General features: G+C 44.1%; 1 protein-coding gene across 2 annotated transcripts in view; it reads right to left on the bottom strand.

The window, feature by feature from the left end:
- Positions 1-8,554: 8,554 nt before the first annotated feature.
- Positions 8,555-20,713, bottom strand: part of IFT25 (intraflagellar transport 25) — a 202,232-nt gene continuing 190,073 nt past the window's right edge. For both annotated transcript variants that reach the window (XM_085602581.1, XM_085602582.1), the window contains one exon: positions 8,555-9,177. In XM_085602581.1, coding sequence (XP_085458707.1) covers positions 9,088-9,177 — 90 coding nt within the window. In that variant the 3' untranslated portion in view covers positions 8,555-9,087. The remainder of the gene's footprint in view (positions 9,178-20,713) is intronic.

Here is a 20,713-nt window from a genome sequence, read left to right as displayed (position 1 = left end):
TGCCTATTGGGACCAGTTGCCGCAGCGCTCACGACCTGTGGATATATGGCAGCCGTTAGTGGACTGGCTGGCGAGGAGGGATGCGACTGGCGAGGACTGAGGCCATGAGCGGTTGGACTGGTGGTTTGATAAGGGCGCGCTTTGGGTCTGCATGTGGAAGCTAACTGGCGATGGGGATGCGCTACCCTGACCGCTGATGCTCTGGTGGCTGGGCTGCGGTATGACTGGATGGGCTGCCTGGTGTTTCCGCGGCTGCGGCACTGCGTGGGTAACGTGTTGGCAACTACAGGAGTACTGATGATTAGCGTGTGCTACTGTTCCTCGACTGTCGCTTTTTGGTTGTTGTTGTTATGAATCGTGTATCTTCTTATTTTGGATATTCTGCTCAGATGTACGATGTGGATAAGCTTTGGCGGCGTGCCGCCACGTCACTATGCTGCCTGCCTCCGGGTTGTTGGCTAAATAGCGGTGTACATTTTGAAGTGACAATAAAGGTTTTTAAAAAAAAAAAAAGGAAAAAACATGAAAAGGTAGCACTGTTCAGACCACAAGCTAATGATCTAGTAGAATGGTAAATCGAATACCGATGGAGAATATCTAACTTTTATTCACAAATGGATTGCCATGGAAAGAAGAACTAAACAACATTATTTGAGCTCTAGTGGACTCCCACTCGATAATAGCACTCAAAGGCAGAGAGCCTGCTACTAAAGAATCTCCAATGTGGTTACAGAAAAAAGATCAGATTTAGGAGAATTGTGAAAGCATGAGGGAAAGAACATCCTGTTCGCTAAAGCATGTGAAAAATCTTAAAACAACAGAGAGGGTTTGATGAAATGAATCTGAATTGTGGTGGTTGGGTAGTATTGTATGCCGGGTCTGGTGGCTTAGTGGACTAATGCGGAGGAGCCTGTTTGACCTCATGGTCACAGGTTCAAATCCACGCTGGTTCACTCAGCCTTTCATCCTTCTGAGGTCAATAAAATGAGTACCATTGCATTGGGAAACAATAAACATCTATTATTCATTGCCAAGAGGTCTACGGGTGAACGTGCACTTTACAAATGTGCGTTATATAATGAAGGCTAGGGTTGTGATGAAAGGAGAGGGCAAATATTCCCAACCTTAAAAGATAATACAAGTAAAACATATGGTAGATAATGGAAAATAATAGAGTTTTGTCAGCGTATGTAAGGTTCCTGGCCCAAAGGGATATGTATTCTTTCTCTTATGTACTTGTTTTGGATGATTTAACCCCTTCAGCGCGGCGCGGATTTCCGCGCTGTGCTGAAGGTTCTGTGCGCGGGCGGGGCCATGACGGAGCGGTTCCGTCATGCGCACAGCGCAACCGACGCGCATGACGGAACCGCTCCGTCATACCCATCGAAGGGGTTAAAACAATGAAAGGTGGGGTGCAAAAGAGATAATATGTATTCTTTCCCTTACATAATTCATGCTTGAGGATTTTTCATGCTTCAGGAAGTATGGTTTTAGGTACTTGATGACTTTACTATTAGTTTGTATTTTTAGGTCTCGCCTGAGCCAGCGCATGCACTGCACTGGCTAGACTTTTAGTAAGTGGGCTTCAAAAATCCTACCACATGCTTTTGCTTGTGGCCTAAAGCTTGCGGTTACGTGCACAGTTACGCGCAGCGCCAACTGGCTTTCCTCTCTGTCATGGCTCATTAAGCGCATCACACAGCACGCGATCGCGATCACTTTCAGGGCCGCGCGGCCCCATCTCTTTCTCGGCTGCGCGGCCAATGCTTGTTATACTTGTTTTAAGTTTCTTCTCTTGTTTATTATAATTCGCGCAATGGCTGGGTTATTTTCTGTCAACATATGCATCGGCTCGCTCTCTAACATCCTTGTCTCTACCCTTTTCTGCTTCACGTGTCATAGCGCTCTCTTTCCGTTCTCCTCCGTGCGCTCTCCTCGCGATTATCCCCTCTCTCGGTCAGACCTCCTCGCCCTACCATTCATTTTGTGGCCCCTTGTTTCCTGTCTTGCCGCTCTTATATGCGTCTCTGCCCGCTGTCCTGGCCTCTTGTCCCCTCTCATTGTCTCTCGGTCACCCAGTTCTGGCCGTCCTACTGTCCTCTGCCTTGTCTCAACCTGCTCTGATGCCCCTAGACCTTCTCTCTGCTTACTATTTTGCCATTTGTGCTCTCTCTACCTGTTTCCAGGTCCATTGGTCCCTTGGTTTGCACCCTCCATGGTCTTTGTCCGTGCTCCATGTATGATGTACCCTCCCTCTCTGTCCGTTCTTGTAGCGCCTTGTCCCCTCTTTCTATCCACTGCCATCCTGCTTTGTCCCCTTGCCCTCTCCCTGGCCCCATATTCTCTCTCTGTCCCCTTTTTGGTCCTTGTCCCCTTCCCCTTTTCGCTTCCTGGGGCTTGTCGCAGCTCTTTGCCCGCTCCTCACCCCAGAGGCTTCTCCATCCATCTGCTTTTAGTCCCGCCCTCTCTCTGTTTTGCCCCCATCTCTGTCCTCTGCTGTCGCACCCTGTCCACTTCCTCTGCCCGCTCTCGTCGCGCCTTATCCCCGCTCTGGCCACTCCGCGGCTGTGGCATCTGCCTGGCTCTGTGGAGACTTCCGGCTTTCCCATATCAGTGTGTGTCCGAAATTACTATTTTTTCCAACTGTATCGCTGCCTGCAAACCACTCTTGCAGGGGGCTGTGGAGCTGTGTGTGTTGTGGTGGAGGGTCAAGCTGATTGGGTGTTTCAGCTAACTGTTTTTGTGTTGTCTTTCTCTCTAACTTTGGTGGGGCAGTGGAGGCGTGTCATTACTTAATGGTGTCTGCTGGGTTATAACTGCTCTCAATTGTGGAAAAGTAGTACTGTATGTGTGAGAACATGGGGCTTATTCGCTGTATGTAATACTGTCGGGGTGCTCTGCCTGCTCTTGGTATTGTGAGAGGGATTTGCCTGTGTCTATCAAAGAAGGTGGTTAATATGTACGGGAGGGACATCCTGCCAGCTCCTTGTTCTTGGGTGTCTGTGTTTTTCTTATCTGGGGGAGGCTGTCATATGGGATCATGTTTCAGCAGCGCTGCTTCCCCCATAAGTGTCCAGCTGCCCCTCTCGAGGCTTGCCTCTCACAGGTCAAGGACCCCCCACACCAGTAATACATGAGTATTTTACACTCTGTGCATGTTTTACATAAAGCTTTTCAACTTCTAAAAAAGGTATTTTAGCCCAATAGACTCGGTGCCAGTGCTCTATAAAAACCTCTGTAGGCAGCTGCCACAGGGTTACCACCTCAAAGGGCAAATGCAGAGCGCCAGACTGCAATGAAGAAGTTTAAAAATTGCCCTGCGTCTTTGGAAGAGTGAGCCCCCAAGTGGCAAACTAAACATTTTGCCGGTAGCTCTGGAAATACTTGCGGACCAGATTGAACGTGCCAGGGCCCATTTTACGCAGGCCAAAGTTAAATAAGTTAAGCAGCTGATAGGGAGAGAAGGAGGCGACCTGGCTGGATGCAGTGAGGCGCGGAGCTGGCCCCCGGCTTCAGGCACTGAACCCCCTTCTCTACCGCAGGTACTTGCTCACCACGACCCCCTTCCTGGCCTCAGGTGAGGGGTCGCATGTTTGGTGTGTTCTGTACACTTCAGGGTGCGTCCCGTTACATCTGACATATCATGAGGAAACCCCAAGCGCTGGCATGCTCTTTGTGCCCGTTTCAAAGGCTATTGTGTTTTTTAGGTCTCGCCTGACCCCGCGCATGCGCTGGTCTGGCGAGACTTATTGAGAGGGCTCCAAAAAGTGCTACCAGGCCAGCCTAGAGCTACAGTGCATGTGCGCGGGCGCGCGTGCCGCGCTTTACCGCGGTTACTTTCACTTTCGCGGCCGCTTTGCATAGCCAATAGGTCTCGCTTTTGGGACCTTATAAGTATTTAGTTATGCAACTGTTGCATGGCTAAACACTTATAAGGTCCCAAAGGCGAGACCTATTGGCTATGCTAATGCTTGTTTCTCTTTCAAAGTGGCCAGTCCGCGTCTTACCAGCTCTCTCTCATTTCCGCATTTTCCTCTTCTTTAAAAAAACGATAACATGCAGTTGCTTTGGTGTTATTCTGGTTTGTTGTTTAAGATAGCTCACTGGGTTGATGGTTAAAAGCAAAGTCCATGAATAGTCAAGAATTTTGGAACCATCTGGTCACTGGTTATGTGCATGGATAGCTGTGATTAGTGTGTTCCTACCCTCACACAGTCCTCTTAAATCTACCTAGCTGTGCAGTGTTGCTGTAGTATGTTGTGTGTTGTCTGTGGAAAGGGATATTTTCTTTTGAAGAAAGAAGTACTACTGTTCGCTAACTGAATTCCTTTAGAGGTTGTGATTGATTACTTGTGAATCAGTGATACCTAGCTATATGGTATATTGCATCTGAGTTTGATATGTATTCAGTGTTCTGTTTAATGTGTTCTGTTGGTGGTGTTTGCTGCCTAAAAGAACAGCTGTGCCAGCCTCAACTTAAAAGTAATAGTAACAACCCCTAACATCTTCATGACTTGTTATAAACCAGCAGCTGTGTGATCTGAGGCACATTTAATTTATTTCTTGGCATAGTTACTGGCCTGTACATTATGAAGCACTTGGGCTTATTAACAAGAAATTATGCCGATTATATGAACGGGGCGCCGTTCTGATCCTTCCTAAAAAAAAATGCTGTATTAAGTGAATCCAGCTAAGCAGTCAGTGAGTGTTTGGCTGTAGAAACGGAAAGGCCTGTGTAACATGCACCAGCTCTTCTAACGCCACGCCGGTGTGTGCCTGGACACGTTGGCACTGCTTCAATCCTTTAATTGCGGGGCTGAACCCAGTGTCTGGTCTGGAGAACGGAGTGCGGGAGCATGAGTGGTTTTTGCAGTGGCAAAGTTGCCTGCCCTCCCCACCCTTTTTAAATGCTCCCAGGAAAAATCTGTCGGTCTCTGTTCATCTGTCTGTCTGTATCTCTCTGTCTGGCTCTCTACTAGGCCTGTTTTGTTCTCTCTCTCTCTCCCTCGCCTGCTCCCTCGGCCTCTCCCTAGCCCTCTCCTTCTCTCTCTCGCCCTCTCCTTCTCTCTCTCGCCCTCTCCCTCCCTTTTCTCTCGCCCTCGCCCTCTCCCTCCCCCTTCTCTCCCTCGCCCTCTCCTTCTCTCTTTCGCCCTCTCCTTCTCTCTCTCTCGCCCTCTCCTTCTCTCTCTCTCCTTCGCCCTCTCCCTCTCACCCTCTCCTTCTCTCTCTCGCCCTCTCCTTCTCTCTTTTGCCCTCTCGCCCTCTCCCCCTTCTAGCCCTCAGCCCCCTTCTCTCGCCCTCTCCCTCCCCCTTCCCTCCCTCGCCTCTCTCTCGCCCTCTCCTTCTCTCTTTCGCCCTCTCCTTCTCTCTCTCACTCTCTCCTTCTCTCTCTCGCCCTCTCCCCTTCTCTCCCTCTCACCCTTCTCTCTCTTGCCCGCTCCCGCCCCCTCTCTCCCTTCTCTCTCTCGCCCTTTCTCTGTCGTCTCTCACTATCACTACCGTTCTCTGTGGCACTACCGCTCTCCCTCTTTTCATCTGCCTGTTTTCTCCTTTTTAAGATCCTTCCACATTAGGGGACACAGGGTGTTCTCCCTCAAGACCCCCCCCCCCACCCCCCACACACACAGCCCACCATTCTTTAATTGTTACTGATTCAGAGAAGCCAGAGGTGCTTATTGGGGCCCTCAAGAAACTGGCACAGTCAATCCTCGGGTTCCATTTGACATTGTTTTTTGCGGGGAGAGGGCGTTGGGAAATCCGGAATTAAAAGTGCATCATGCCTGTCCAGTTGCAACTTCAATGCTTTCAGTCTCTTTGCATTACATAACATCGGTTCCATTGAAGCCCAAAGTGCACACTAACCGTTTAGTCAGAAGGTGGTAGACTTCATCAAATCGTTTACCTGGCCTGGCGCCGAACAGGAAGGGTACTTTAGTGCTAAACTACCACCATGGGAGGAGTCAAGGATTATAAAACAGCCCATAAACTTCAAAACAAGCATTGGCATAGCCAATAGGTCTCGCCTTTGGGACCTTATAAGTGTTTAGCCATGCAACAGTTGATGTTGTTGCACCAAGGATATTGTGCTGGATAACTAAATACTTATAAGGTCCCAAAAGCGAGACCTATTGGCTATGCCAATGATTGTTAATAATTGTTGTTTTGTAAATATTATAACATTTATATATGCAAGGGGGACGGTTGTGTGATTTGAAGAATACATTTTTTGTTTGTAAGTTGAACTTGTGTGAGTTACAACATATTTATTTTATTATTACTCTATGTACATACAACAAGAACATATCCTCTCTTGTTTTTCTTCAGCTCCAATGAATGGAAATCTAGAGACATAGCCCACAAACCTGATTGTGGGCTAAGGAGGAATACAGGGTCAGATCTACGGACATTTCAATCCTTTTAGTGACTGAAATAGAGTTTTGTGAACCAACTAATGTACTAATTGGCCAGTTCACAAAATCCCCCTTTGGAGTGAGTGCCAATCCAAACATCCTCATTATTATTCATGAGGTAGGTTGCAAATTGTGAATCACACCCTTTGGGGCCCATCACAGAGCTGGTAGCCTGCTGGGGTCAACAGACCACCATGTCTGTGATCATTTTTAAATAATATATATATATATTTTAAATGCAGCCATTTATCCTTACAGGAAACGGTGCTGTGTTTAAAATATATATTTTTGAACAGTTTGCTTAAGAGTAGGCAGTGGTCCTCTAGACCACTTTCTGCTCCCCCAAAAACTTTTTTTTTATAACATTCCCAAACAGGAAAGAGTACCACGATGACCGTTTCCCTTTTGAGAATGGGTTGTTGCTCCAACTAGGGAGTATGTAACTTCTCAACGCTTTGCAACTAGTTCACAGCTGCAAAAAAATTGATACATTTCCTTGCAATTCGCAAATTTTGAAGAGACGCCCTAAACATGTTATTTGTTATCCATTTCTCAAACCATTACTTACTTAATTGCTATTTGTAAAGTGCGAACATATCACCCCCTTAAGGGTTTCAAGGCACTGGGGGCCATCAGGGAGATTAAGTGAGCTGCTGCCCAGAGTCACATGATGCTGAGCTGAGCTGCCGCCCATGGGTTTAATACAGAACAAAATACCTAGTTGCAAGCCCTGTGATATTGCGGGTCGCAGGCTTCGCGAAAACAAAATGGCTTCGTACATCTGGCCTCCTCTGTACATCTGAATCTCCCAGTAACCCACCATATGTTCATGACATACAAGTCAGACAGCACAAACATTTCATTGCCATATCTAATAGCAGCATTCATCCCTTTTAAATCTTTAGTCCGTTTATTCACACTCTTATATTTCATACCTTAAAGGGAACATTAGTAAACCCATGAAAGCCTGGAGAGGATTATTAAATGATTGTATAGTATGTGACATTTTATAACAATTTCATGAGATTTTGAGCTCCGCCTCTACTTGAATTTTGAACTTGTAGGTACAAGCATACTTGGTATGTTCCCTATCTGTCAGTGGGCATTGTTACCATCCTTCAAAGTAGCATTATATCTTGATAATATTGATCATGGTGATTAAATAAGTGAACAAGACCCATTCACTAAATAGCTGCAATAATGACTATTTAATCGAATGTGAAGATTCAACAGAATAGACCACGTCAATATTACAGTTCCTGTGGTTTACTACACCACATTGTTCCACTTCCATTAAGTATCAAGAAGGCCTTATTCCTAGTTTTGGAATGTTAAGGTTTATGTATTCTATAGTGAGATGGCCAAGGAAAGCCCAGGAAGCACTCCTTTCCAAGTGGATCATTAAACGGTACTCGATCACCATACTGTAGTCCACACCGTTTTACCTGCTGCAGATAAGGCTACAAAGATTCTGGAGCTATTTAGCTTTTTGTGAGCGCCAAACCACCAAATGACAACGCCCACACCTGCAGTTCTATGGGCCCAGTGTAGACGAAATGGTAATTCAGATATGAGAAAATGGCAAACCTTTGCACGTAGACACTGTACATTACATGACACTCGTGTTAAAATATTACTAAAGAACATTTTAATTACATCATAGGACGACAATGGCCCTTTTCCTCATTTTGTACCATAGTCTCTGGATGAGCTACTTAAAGGAGTAATTATCTTATTACAATTCCATCTCGAACTTTAACACTATACTGCCCCCCTGTTCATGGAATGTTGGCACTACATAGCACTTTTAAAAAAATAATTCTATTTTTAAATTAATGTTATACATTGCTGTTATGTATGACGTTATTATTCCATTACATTGTTACATATACTAATAGAAAGAAACTACTATGTATGCCATATGTGTTCTGATTTGAGGGCCATGCTCTGAAATTAATGTATGTAACATGGCTTTAACAATATTTGGTGAGGTTTAGGCTTGCTAAAGAGCAAAAGTGAAGTAGCAGTTGAAGATGTCAGGGCATCCCTAAATGAGGGGCATTGCGAAACTAAGACAAAAAGTGTTTAGTTAGACTTAACGTGTAACTGCATTTCATTCCACATAACATATTATACGATAAGGAAGCAGTAGCCTAGTTTATTTATTTGAAAGGTTTTATAAAGCGCGAACCTGACCCGTCAGGGATCAGAGCGCTGTACACAAAGCATGCAATATGAAAAGGTGATTCATTTCGAAACATAGATTTTAACTTTTAATACACGTTTGCTTTAGTACAGAATGTACCACAAACAAAATATAATACAATGTAAAAAAATCTTCAAATATAAAACTTGTGAGAAGGATATTTAGAACAGCGGTAGTGGGTAGTAAGGGGGATTAATTTGTTTCATTGTAATTTAAATCTATTTCTGACTTTAGGACAGACACTATACACTTGAAAAAAAAAATTCCTGAAAAGATACAACAGATATTTACAGTGAATGCTTTACATGCACTTTGATACATAATTTAAGAAAATTACTAATGGATGTATTCACCATTTTTAAGTGTGTGAAACTGTATACAAGAATCCAATAATGCTTTATGTAGTATATATTTCAGACACTTCTTTCTTGTTCCAGAAATGCACATAAGATGTGAGATGTGTTCTGCTGCTCACTCTGCAGTCACTCGGTTTATTGCAACAAAGTGTTCGAAGCCAGATAATATAACAAATCGAAGGTGGGCAACCTGGGTTCCAGAAAGCTGTAATAGATAAACATACATCATTTTAACAAAACTGTTTCAGATCAAACTAAATCTGAAGACCATCAGTCATCTTGCTGCACATAATGCTATCATTTCAGTCCATGAATATAAACAGTCCACTCTCAGAGTACATAAAGCAGTAATCAAACAGCAGAAAGTTTGCAGTGAGCTACAACAATTATACTAGAAAATAAGCAATTAGAAAACAATCATTGGCATAGCCAATAGGTCTCGCCTTTGGGACCTTATAAATTAAGCCATGCAGCAGATTATCTCCTATTAGCATGCCCACACACTCAACATTTTCTAACAATCCTGCGGTGATCAGGTCAAACAGTCACATAATAAATAGGCTGGATTCACGAACAGCTCGAACAAACCACTTTCTAGTGAGTGTTTTTAACGGTATGGTGCTGTGAAAATATTCAATATCAAAGTGAGATGTTACAGGGTAGCAAGCAATTCCTTATTAAAAACAAAAGAAACACTTAAGTTTTATTTTAAGCAGGCTGACCCATTGACCCATCCTGTATGCTGTAGTGGGTGGAAGCAAAATGTGTATGATAAAAACAACAGACCAATGGATGAAGGAAGGTGGCTGAAAGCCCGAAATATGTAAGTATATTATAAATATTTTTATAAATTCAAAAGATCTTGTCTAACGCCAGACCTAAAAAACAGGACTCATTACTCTTGGAATGAACACAGTATAGGATTGCATAAAGTTAAATTGCAATTGCATGAGAGGTAAGGCCTGGGTGCTCAGTTTCCTTTTTCTGAGACAATATAGGACAGCTACAATTCTTTTACTAACATGGTAAAAACTGATACGGCTTCTATAGAAAATTCTATGATAAAAATGATGGGATGCAGAAACCCTGGCTGATGTCATCCTGAAGTTTGAGGACAGACCTGCAATTCAATACGCCAAACTATAGGGACCACATGAAGATTTAGTGGATGGCTATAAGAGGAGGAGGTTTTCATGCAAATTCCCCAGATCAGAGGATGCAGTACATAGGATAGGACAGAAAACAAACCAACAAACTCTTAAGGCCACAGAAAGGTCTGGGTGTAAACTGCTGGGGGTCTTGTTTAAGGACAGATGTATGAGAGCTTGAGATGCTGAGGAAGGCATTTAGATGGAAGCCAGATTCAGATATATTGTAAAACTTCTGGTCGCTTATAAATTAGAATCATGTGAAAAGGAAGACCAACTAGGAGTTGGCATGTGGGTCTTAGAAAGTAGCATACATGCCCCCTGGACTTGAGGGAGTTTAAATGGGATGAAAACTCTAGAAAGTATCTTCTATGGAACCTCGCGGTCTGAGAGCTAATATGTTGTGTTTTCAAGAACACAATGACATGTGCCATAGAGAATGAAGTAGTTCCAAACATATGCACCATCAGCAGGGAACAGGTAAAGGCAGAGCTGTATGTTCCTATCAATGGACATACATCACGTTATCCTGCAACCCCACTCACATAAATAGCCAAGCAAATGTTGCCGTAACCGAGGAGTATGATTAAAGGCGCAATATATATATATATATTACCTACTGGCGATTGCCAGTAGGTAGTTACAGTTAGGACCAAGTTTCCAGAGGAAGAGCATTTTTTGTTTTGCTTATAACTTTGGCGTCGTTTGATGAATCTTCATGATATTTTCCAAACTAATTCTTTGTTCATATCAGCTCCTAGGTTGAAAGTTTGTGGGTGATTCGTCAAGGGGGGGGGGGCCAAGCAAAAAAATGGGCTCCCAAAAAGTGTTTTTTCCATGTTAATTTCCATAGAAACTTTAGACAAGGCTACAGGTCGAACGGGTGAACGGAATTACCCCAAATTTGGCAGGGAGAAGGGTCTTGGTCTAGAAAGCACACTTTTGTTTATTTGGTGTAAATCTGTTCAGTAGTTTTGGAGAAATATCGATATTTACAGATATCGATATTTGGGAATTCTGCCATCTGATTGGCTGAGGTGTTAAGAGCACGAGCTTGCTGCTTATTGGCTGCGAGCGGTTGGAACTAGGAAGTGTTGGCAGCCATTTTGTGATTCTTTTGAAGCGAGTAAGGGGGGGGGGGGGAAGGGTGGAAAAAGTAGGAAAGAGGAGGGTAGGAGCACTGTAACCTCTGTGGGGTGTTTAGGGTGTGCTATATAGGGGGTGCGAAGTGAAATACTCATTCCTATCGGTCTGAAAGTGCGAAATTAAGTGAGGAATTGCCTAGAGTCTGATGCTGCTGCGGGACTTGGGGATTAAAGCGTGAGCCCAAACTGTGTGTCTTATGTTGTGAAGTCAGGTGCCCTCTCCGTTGCACCACACCTGTGGAAGTTTTGTCAGCATGTGTTTACACCTACTCCCAATGTTTTTTTTTTGTTGGTTTGGGTTTAGTGGGAGGGGGGTGGTTGTGGGGTAGAGTTGAATTGAGTATTATATTGATCTGCACTCAGCAGGTATGGTACAAGCTATTGGGGGGTACTGGTATGGTTGCCTCGCTCGCTTATAGTCATTGACATTGTTAGAACGGGCGAAGCACACAGATTGAGAGGCGGATCTTCGTAAATTGGATACCAGTTCTTAGACTATACTCAGAAAAGTGCACAAATGTAAAGTGATGCAGGATGTAAATGTAATTTTCATGTGATGCTCAATAAAGATATTTAAAAAAAAAATGGTTTTATACCTACTAGGACGAACTACTGACCCCTTCTGGTCTGAAAGTGCTGGGGTACGGAAAATATGTGAGGTATTGTCTAGAGTCTCATACTGCTAAGCTGAGCTGCTGCCGGACTCGGGAATGAAAGCGCGAGTCCAAACTGTGTGTCCTATGCTATGAAGTCATGTGCTCAGGCCGCTGTGCCACATCTGTGCAAGTAGTGTCAGCATGTAGTTATACCTACTCAGAGGAACTTTTGTTTCGAATATTGTAAGTTGTGTATGGTGTTGTTATACAGTGAGTGCAAAGGTAAATTTGCGCGTATCAAATCAATTCGGTATTTGGATAGTGCAAACTACTCACTCGTACGGGTCTGATGGCGCTGGGGGCGTAAGCTGAGCTGCTGCCGGACTCGGGGATAAAGGCGCTGAACTACTGAACCCTACCGGTCTGAAAGTGCGGGGTACGGAAATTAAGTGAGGTATTGCCTGGAGTGTTATGCTGATCAATTGAGCTGCTGCTGGACTCGGGGATGAAACCCTGAGCCCAAACTGTGTGTCCTATGCTGTGCAGTCATGTGCTCTGGCCGCTGTGCCACACCTGTCCAAGTCAGTAATATTTTATACGTAGTAGTAGGGAGTTTTGTTTGGAACACGGTAATTTGTATATGGTGTTTAGGTGGTGTTATACAGGGAATGCAAAGGTCAATCAATACGGTATTTGTAAAGCGCAAACTACTCACCGCTATGGGTCTGAAGGCCCTGGAGGCCGGCGTGGAAAATATGTGAGTTATTAAGTGAGCCATTGCCCAGAGTCACACGGAGCTGAGCTGAGCTGCTGCCGGAGCAGGGGATTAAACCGTGAGCCCTGTCCTTTGAACTCATATTTTCTGGCCGCTTCGGCACACCTGTCCAAGTAGGGTCAGCATGTGTGCATACATACTAGGAGGAAGTTTTGTTTTAAACAGTGCGACGTCTGTAGGGTGATTGGGGGGTGCTACAGAGGGAGTGTGAAGTTCAATTCTGCAGTTTCCAATCAATCCGGTATTTGTAAAGTGCAAACTACTCACTCATACGGGTCTGCAGGCGCTGGGGGCCGGCGTGGAAATTAAGTGAGCGATTGCTCAGAGTCACATTGTGCTATCCTGAGCTGTCGCTAGAGTCGGAGATCAAAGCGAGAGATCTGTGCTCCAAAATCAGATGGCCTGGCCGCTGCGCCACAGCTGTGTGGAGAATAAATTTTGGCGAGGGTGTGGGAGTTGCCGTTACCTGGCCCTAAAATAGCCTGCCTAAGCTGTCACTTATAAGGCGGCTCTAAAAAGAGCCCTTGTGTTTATTAGTTGGAGCTACATAGAAGTGTGGATGCACAGCTTCAGGTTATTGAGGAAAACTCGATTTCCCTGATCTGTGAAGTGTGCTCCATCACTTCTGTAGATATCAGCCATATCAAAACATATGTCGTTGTTGTAGATCGATCCCATTCTATAGTCTCTGAGGTATGCAGACAGCTTTGTTGACATTCTTCTTAGATTTTTCAATCGGAGGACAAAATTGGTTTGACCATTTCCACTTCTGTCTTTGGTATATATTGGAATATACAAAGAGAGTTTGAGGCAAAAGCAAGGTCAATTGTCGAAAAGTGACCTTCATTAGCATTTCCAAACCTACCCCAGTCAATGTTCTAGGTCGTTTCCACCACAATGCACAATCATGAGGTCAGGGTGTTGGAGATGCAAACACGTTTTAACCAAAAGCAACAATTGGTGCCACTTCAATCCTCTTTGTGCAAACCATTTAATGTCCAAATTTTGTAAACCTAGGTCTAAGTCAATATGTCTCTGTTCTGCATACCTCTTGCACCAGAAAACATAGCTATGTCCTATGATCCACACTAGTATTTTGAAGGTATGGCTGGAAGGTATGGAAAGGGGTCTGTAGCTCATGCAGTTCCTTCGTAGAGTAAGAGATATGTTTGAAGATGGGGAAAAATCTTCTAAAAACTAGGGTGCATATTAGTTGCATGAGAAAACATGTTTGTCATTGGTTAATAAAGAGCAGTCTAAACGTGGAGTCCATACGATAGGATGAAATGTGCTCAGCTCAACCAGACGTGCTACTTGCATTTGGAAGGTACATTTGGAACTTAAAACAATGGTGAACTTTTAACCTGCAGGTGCTGTTAAATGTTCGAGAATATGCTGAGAAAAATAGTTACGTTTCAAAAAATCATGAACTTTTAACCTGCAGGTGTTGTAGAATGTTCCAGAAAGTGTGGTGATAAAATAGGTTGAACTTCTGACCTGTATGTGGGGCGGAATATTAAGTAGCTTTTCAGATGGAAAATTCAAAAATAACGAATGGAGATAAGTTTTGGAATGTCGATGAAGGAATGATTCTGATTTGTTCTTTACATGTATTTATATGTGGAGCGACAGAGAAATTGTGCCATTACTGGTTCCATTCTTGATGAAAGCGGTGCAATACATGTACTGTGTGACAAAGAAAGAATTGCATGCATGTGTGACATTTGAAATCTGCATACCAACTGCAAAGGTGAGGTAGAAATGAATAAGGTGTGTTATATGTTCTGTAGTAGTGATTAAGTATTTGAGGTGATATTTTTAAGTTTGAAAGTATTTTTTATTTCAAAATAATATACTGTTAGTAAAGTGTGGTTTTTCATATTGGTTATAAAATATGCATAAAGTTTGACCTGTTGTTAAATAAGTACTTTATATACGTTTAGGAATTTTTCACAAAGAAGAAATGTAGTTTGTCATCTTTAAAGGACTGTATGGTTTTGAAAATTAGGTACAGGGTTAATTTGGGTTTGCTAATGTATTCAGGCGAGAAATAAAATGTCCCACGTTTGCAAATTATACTTTTTGTGGAAGTAGTGGGGAAGGCGGGGGTAGGAGATGTATGTGTTATCAAGTTAAAAGCGATAAAAACCAAACCCAGAAATGGTATGTCGACAGGTTGTGGTCTCATTTTTGACAGTGAGAGGTAGATTTGAATATAAGCCTAGGTAGGTTGTTGTACTGTGAGGCCGTCTACAGTGTTTGGAGATTACATGGAGAGGAGATGGAGATAGTAAAAGTGATACGTTCCTTTTATATGTACGCATAGTTTGAATCATTTGAACATAGGTTGAGATATAATATGAACATGGTTTCTGGTTTGCATTTGGGTATAGTTAATAGTTTTAGTAGTTTGTGACAAGTGAATAATAAAAAGGTAGATATACTAAAATATATGGTAGTTATTAAGGATTGTCTGTTCTTATGAAATAGAAGTGGTTGGGGAGTGTTTCTTTAGAAGAGATGTTTTATAAATGTGTGAGAGATAAAAAAAAGAAATGAAAATGTTCGGTATATTTTCTGTATGACTTTCTTGACATTAGTAAACTACATGTGATTATAAGTGATACTAATTGTCAGGCTGTGTCCCTGTGCTGAATATACGTAGGTGTTTAATTTTTATTTATTTAATCAATTTATAGGGCGCAACAGCTACCCAAAAAGGGTTTCCCGGTACCTAGACACAGCTAGTATGAGGGCATAAAGAGGGAGGTGGCAGTTGAGTGTTTATTATTCAAACAGCCAGGTCTTAACAAGCTTTCTGAACCTAAGATAGTTTCCTTCCTTTCGGATACAGGGGGGGAGCGTGTTCCAAAGGGAGGGTCCCAGATAGGCAAAGGATCTGCCACCTATTCTTGCTCGTTTAAACCTGGGTATGCAGAAACAGGCTGCCGTCTGCGACCGGAGGTTTCTCTTAGGCGTATAGAGGGAGGCAAGAGATTGGAGATATTTTGGTGCAGTACCCGCTTTAATTCCGAACATATAGTTCAGGGCTTTAAAGCGGATTCTGCTTTCGATCCTGAGCCAATGAAGATTCCTACGATGGTTCGAAACTCCGGAGTTCTTCGGAATATTGCAGAGTAGCCTGACCGCTGCATTTTGCACTACCTGTAGTCGTCCGATCACAGATTTGTTTGCGCCCAGGTACAGAATGTTGCCGTAGTCAAGCCTAGATGTGATAAGGGCATTGACTACGGTCTTTTGCGTTGACACGGGCAGCATCCAGAGGATCTTCCTCAACCATTTAACTATGGTGAGACATAGGCTGGTTACTTTACTGGCCTGTTTGTTCATGGATAGGGAATTGTCCAGTATAAAGCCCAAGTTACGGGCGTGGGCCACCGGGGTAGGAAAGGCGCCCATCTGATCAGGCCAATCTACGGAATTCCAGAGATCTTGATCTTTTCCCAAAATCAGTATTTCCGTCTTGTCGCCGTTTAATTTTAACTGGTTTTTTGTCATCCAGTTCAAGATTTTTAATAGTCCTTCCTTAAGTAACGAAGGGGAGTGAGGACAAGATTCAGAAAGGGAGAAGATGATTTGGGAGTCGTCAGCGTAGTTCATAAGCGTTAGACCTGATTTTTCAACAAGGTCGGCCAGAGGTTTTAGATACATATTAAAAAATAAAGGGCTAAGGATGGACCCCTGAGGCACTCCATGCAATGCAGGTAGGGTGTCTGAGACGGCTTGTGTAGATGCGATCTGGAAGGTTCGATTAGCCAGGAAAGATCTTATCCAATCCAAAGCCTTTCCTCGTACACCATTTGTATATAGCTCTTTAATAAGGGTTTCATGGGAGATGGTGTCGAACGCCGCACTTAGGTCCAATAACACGAGCGCGACCGTGTGACCTTGGTCGAGAAGCTTTCTGATGTGTTCAGTGACACCAAGCAGGGCGGTTTCTGTGGAGAAGCCAGCCCTGAAACCAGATTGCGAAGAGTAGAGAATTTTCTTCTGCAAAAGTGCCTAGAGCAGAGTGTACGTGTCTCTCTAGACATTTAGAAAAAGCTGGGAGCAGAGATATTGGTCTATAATTGGCCAGTATTTCTGGGTTTGCAGTTGGCTTTTTCAGAAGGGGTGTCACCATGGCATGCTTCCATAAGGCTGGGACAGTAGCCAGGTCGAGGGATGAATTTAGGAGATTAGCAATGATCTCCAATGAGTGGTCATCCAGTTTTTTAATGATTTTGATAGGGATGGGGTCCCTGGGGGAGCCGGATTTAATAGTTTTAAGGATTCCTTTCAGTTTATCTACTGAAAGATCAGGCCAGGATTCCAGTAAATTTTCACCCAAAAAAGTGGGTATTGAGTCAGAAAGAGGGGAAGGTTCTGAAACAGAATTTTTTGCCTTAATGTCTGAGATGATTTTGTCGATTTTCTCAGTAAAAAAGCATGCTAACGCCTGGCATTGTTGTGTGTTTAATGGTGGTGCAGCAGCTGTAGTGTGTGCGCCAGCCAGTTCCTTGACTTTAGAAAAGAGAGTTTTGGGCATGTTGGTTGCTTCAACAATAGTTTTTGAGACAAAAGCAGCTCTTGCTTTTGTACAGGCAGTGTGATAAAGATTCCTGGCTTCTTGGTAACTTCTTTTAGCATTGGGGTCGTAATTTTTACGCCATTTGCGTTCTAGTGCTTTGCATTTAGATTTTTCAATCTTTAGGCTATCATTAAACCATGGAACCGGAGGGCGATGTCTACTCCCTTTAGTGGTCCGGGTTTTACCGGTGCTCAGCTTCACTATCCCTTTTGAGACACTCGTCAATGTTTTCATTCCATTTAATGTCCTTAATATACATACAGTAAAGGGACGGTATATCACAAGTTTGGGAATTAGAACTTTGTTTACTCTCCCCATCCTCTGCTATACACTCTACAGAGTGTTTAAACAACTTTATTAACATACAGATGTCTAGCTAGTAAAGGTGGTGTAGTGCCACTGGGCACATTTATAAACCGTGCTATGGGATGGTTTATGTTTTGCAAAAACAACAATTGATGGACGGAATGCAGAACAATGTCATACATTCACCCCAGTACAGAGATCTGGGCCTAAATCCATCGTTTTTTTGCTCACCATGCCATTCCAGTTTGAACCCAGCCATATGCAAATCAGTCTTGACCCTGTGCCCCATGGGAACAGTCCAGCCCGAACTGCCAAGCCAGGTCCTCCCTGGACTGGAAACAAGCATCCTAGGACCGGTTTCGGGCTTTCAGCCCTCGTCAGCCAGGATAGCTTGATTCCAGTGGCATGGAGAGCAAGGGACTCGCGTCTGAGCATACCCTTCCCACTCGGGGTGACAAATGCAAAAACAACAATTGATGGACAGAATGCAGAACAATGTCATACATTCACCCCAGTACAGAGATCTGGGCCTAAATCCATCGTTTTTTTGCTCACCATGCCATTCCAGTTTGAACCCAGCCATATGCAAATCAGTCTTGACCCTGTGCCCCATGGGAACAGTCCAGCCCGAACTGCCAAGCCAGGTCCTCCCTGGACTGGAAACAAGCATCCTAGGACCGGTTTCGGGCTTTCAGCCCTCGTCAGCCAGGATAGCTTGATTCCAGTGGCATGGAGAGCAAGGGACTCACGTCTGAGCATACCCTTCCCACTCGGGGTGACAAATGCAAAAACAACAATTGATGGACAGAATGCAGAACAATGTCATACATTCACCCCAGTACAGAGATCTGGGCCTAAATCCATCGTTTTTTTGCTCACCATGCCATTCCAGTTTGAACCCAGCCATATGCAAATCAGTCTTGACCCTGTGCCCCATGGGAACAGTCCAGCCCGAACTGCCAAGCCAGGTCCTCCCTGGACTGGAAACAAGCATCCTAGGACCGGTTTCGGGCTTTCAGCCCTCGTCAGCCAGGATAGCTTGATTCCAGTGGCATGGAGAGCAAGGGACTCACGTCTGAGCATACCCTTCCCACTCGGGGTGACAAATGCAAAAACAACAATTGATGGACAGAATGCAGAACAATGTCATACATTCACCCCAGTACAGAGATCTGGGCCTAAATCCATCGTTTTTTTGCTCACCATGCCATTCCAGTTTGAACCCAGCCATATGCAAATCAGTCTTGACCCTGTGCCCCATGGGAACAGTCCAGCCCGAACTGCCAAGCCAGGTCCTCCTGGACTGGAAACAAGCATCCTAGGACCGGTTTCGGGCTTTCAGCCCTCGTCAGCCAGGATAGCTTGATTCCAGTGGCATGGAGAGCAAGGGACTCACGTCTGAGCATACCCTTCCCACTCGGGGTGACAAATGCAAAAACAACAATTGATGGACAGAATGCAGAACAATGTCATACATTCACCCCAGTACAGAGATCTGGGCCTAAATCCATCGTTTTTTTGCTCACCATGCCATTCCAGTTTGAACCCAGCCATATGCAAATCAGTCTTGACCCTGTGCCCCATGGGAACAGTCCAGCCCGAACTGCCAAGCCAGGTCCTCCCTGGACTGGAAACAAGCATCCTAGGACCGGTTTTGGGCTTTCAGCCCTCGTCAGCCAGGATAGCTTGATTCCAGTGGCATGGAGAGCAAGGGACTCACGTCTGAGCATTCCCTTCCCACTCGGGGTGACAAATGCAAAAACAACAATTGATGGACAGAATGCAGAATAATGTCATACATTCACCCCAGTACAGAGATCTGGGCCTAAATCCATCGTTTTTTTGCTCACCATGCCATTCCAGTTTGAGCCCAGGTTTATGTTTTACCCGCCAATTTGCATGTTTGAATACTTTTTGCTGATAAGCGTTCCGGAAGACACCTGTTAAAATTAAGCCCGTGTATGGGTATAGTGGCGCTACTAGGAATAGACACCTGTTAAAATTAAGCCCGTGTATGGGTATAGTGGTGCTACTAGGAATGGTGGGGGTTTCTGTTTGATTAAGTACGGTTAAGCAAGGGCGGGTGTGGGAGAGGTGGGTATGTTGGTGAGTAAAACACAGACTTTAGTAACGTGCAGATGTCTAGCTACTAAAGGTGATGTAGTACCACTGGGACCATTTATAAAGCGCTCTATGGCATGGTATATGTTTTACCCGCAAATTTGCATGTTTTAAAACGTTTTGCTGATGAGCGTTTCGGGAGACATCTGTTGAAATTAAGCCTCTGTATGGCTATAGTGGCGCTTCCAGGTTTGCTGGGGCTCTTTGTTTTATTGCATAAAGTTAAGCAAGGGCAGGTGTGGAGGTGGTGTAGTGGTACTGGGACGATTTATAAACCGCCTTATGGTATGGTGTATGTTTTACTTGCAAAATTGCAGGTTTTAATACCTTTTGCTGATGAGCGTTCCGGCAGACACCTGTTGAAATTAACTCTATGTATGGCTATAGTGGCGCTAACAGGAGTGCTGGGGCTCGTTGTTTGATTTCGTAAGGTTATGCAAGGGCAGGGGTGGGGGTGGGAGAGGTGGGTATGTTGCGGATTATAACATGGACATTTGTAACGTGCACATGTGTAGCTAATAAAGGTGATGTAGTGCCACTGGGTCCATTTATAAAGCGCTCTATGGCATGGTATATGTTTTATTTGGAAATTTGCATGTTTTAATACCTTATGTTGCGGAGCGTTCCACTTGTTGAAAATAAGTCCCTGTATTGCTATAGTGGCTCTACCAGGTTTGCTGGGGCTCTTTCTTTGATTTCGTAAGGTTAAGCAAGGATGGGGATAAGGGTGGTGTAGTGGCACTGAGCCCATTTATGAAACGCTTTATGGTATGGTATATATTTTACTCCCAAATTTGCATGTTTTAATACCTTTTGGCGATGAGTGTTCCAGCAGACAGCTACGCAAATCACACAACATTTCTGTGGATAACAAATCTTTGTGCTGATAGACACTCTTGCACTGTGGTAGAAGGCTGCCAGCGTTGGTGGCAAATTATGAAACTTGGTGCCATTGTACATTTAAATGGAAGCTTGGACCATTTCTTTGTTACTATGGTGCAGTCAGGGCTTTAAGTGGGGAAAAAAATCTGGGGGTGCTCTAAAAGGGGCGGGGCAAAC

Source organism: Triturus cristatus, chromosome 4_2, assembly GCF_964204655.1.
Source record: "Triturus cristatus chromosome 4_2, aTriCri1.1, whole genome shotgun sequence".
NCBI classification, from domain to species: Eukaryota; Metazoa; Chordata; class Amphibia; order Caudata; family Salamandridae; genus Triturus; species Triturus cristatus.
The sequence above is the reverse complement of the archived record's forward strand: the minus strand, read 5'-3'. Positions and strand labels throughout refer to the sequence as shown.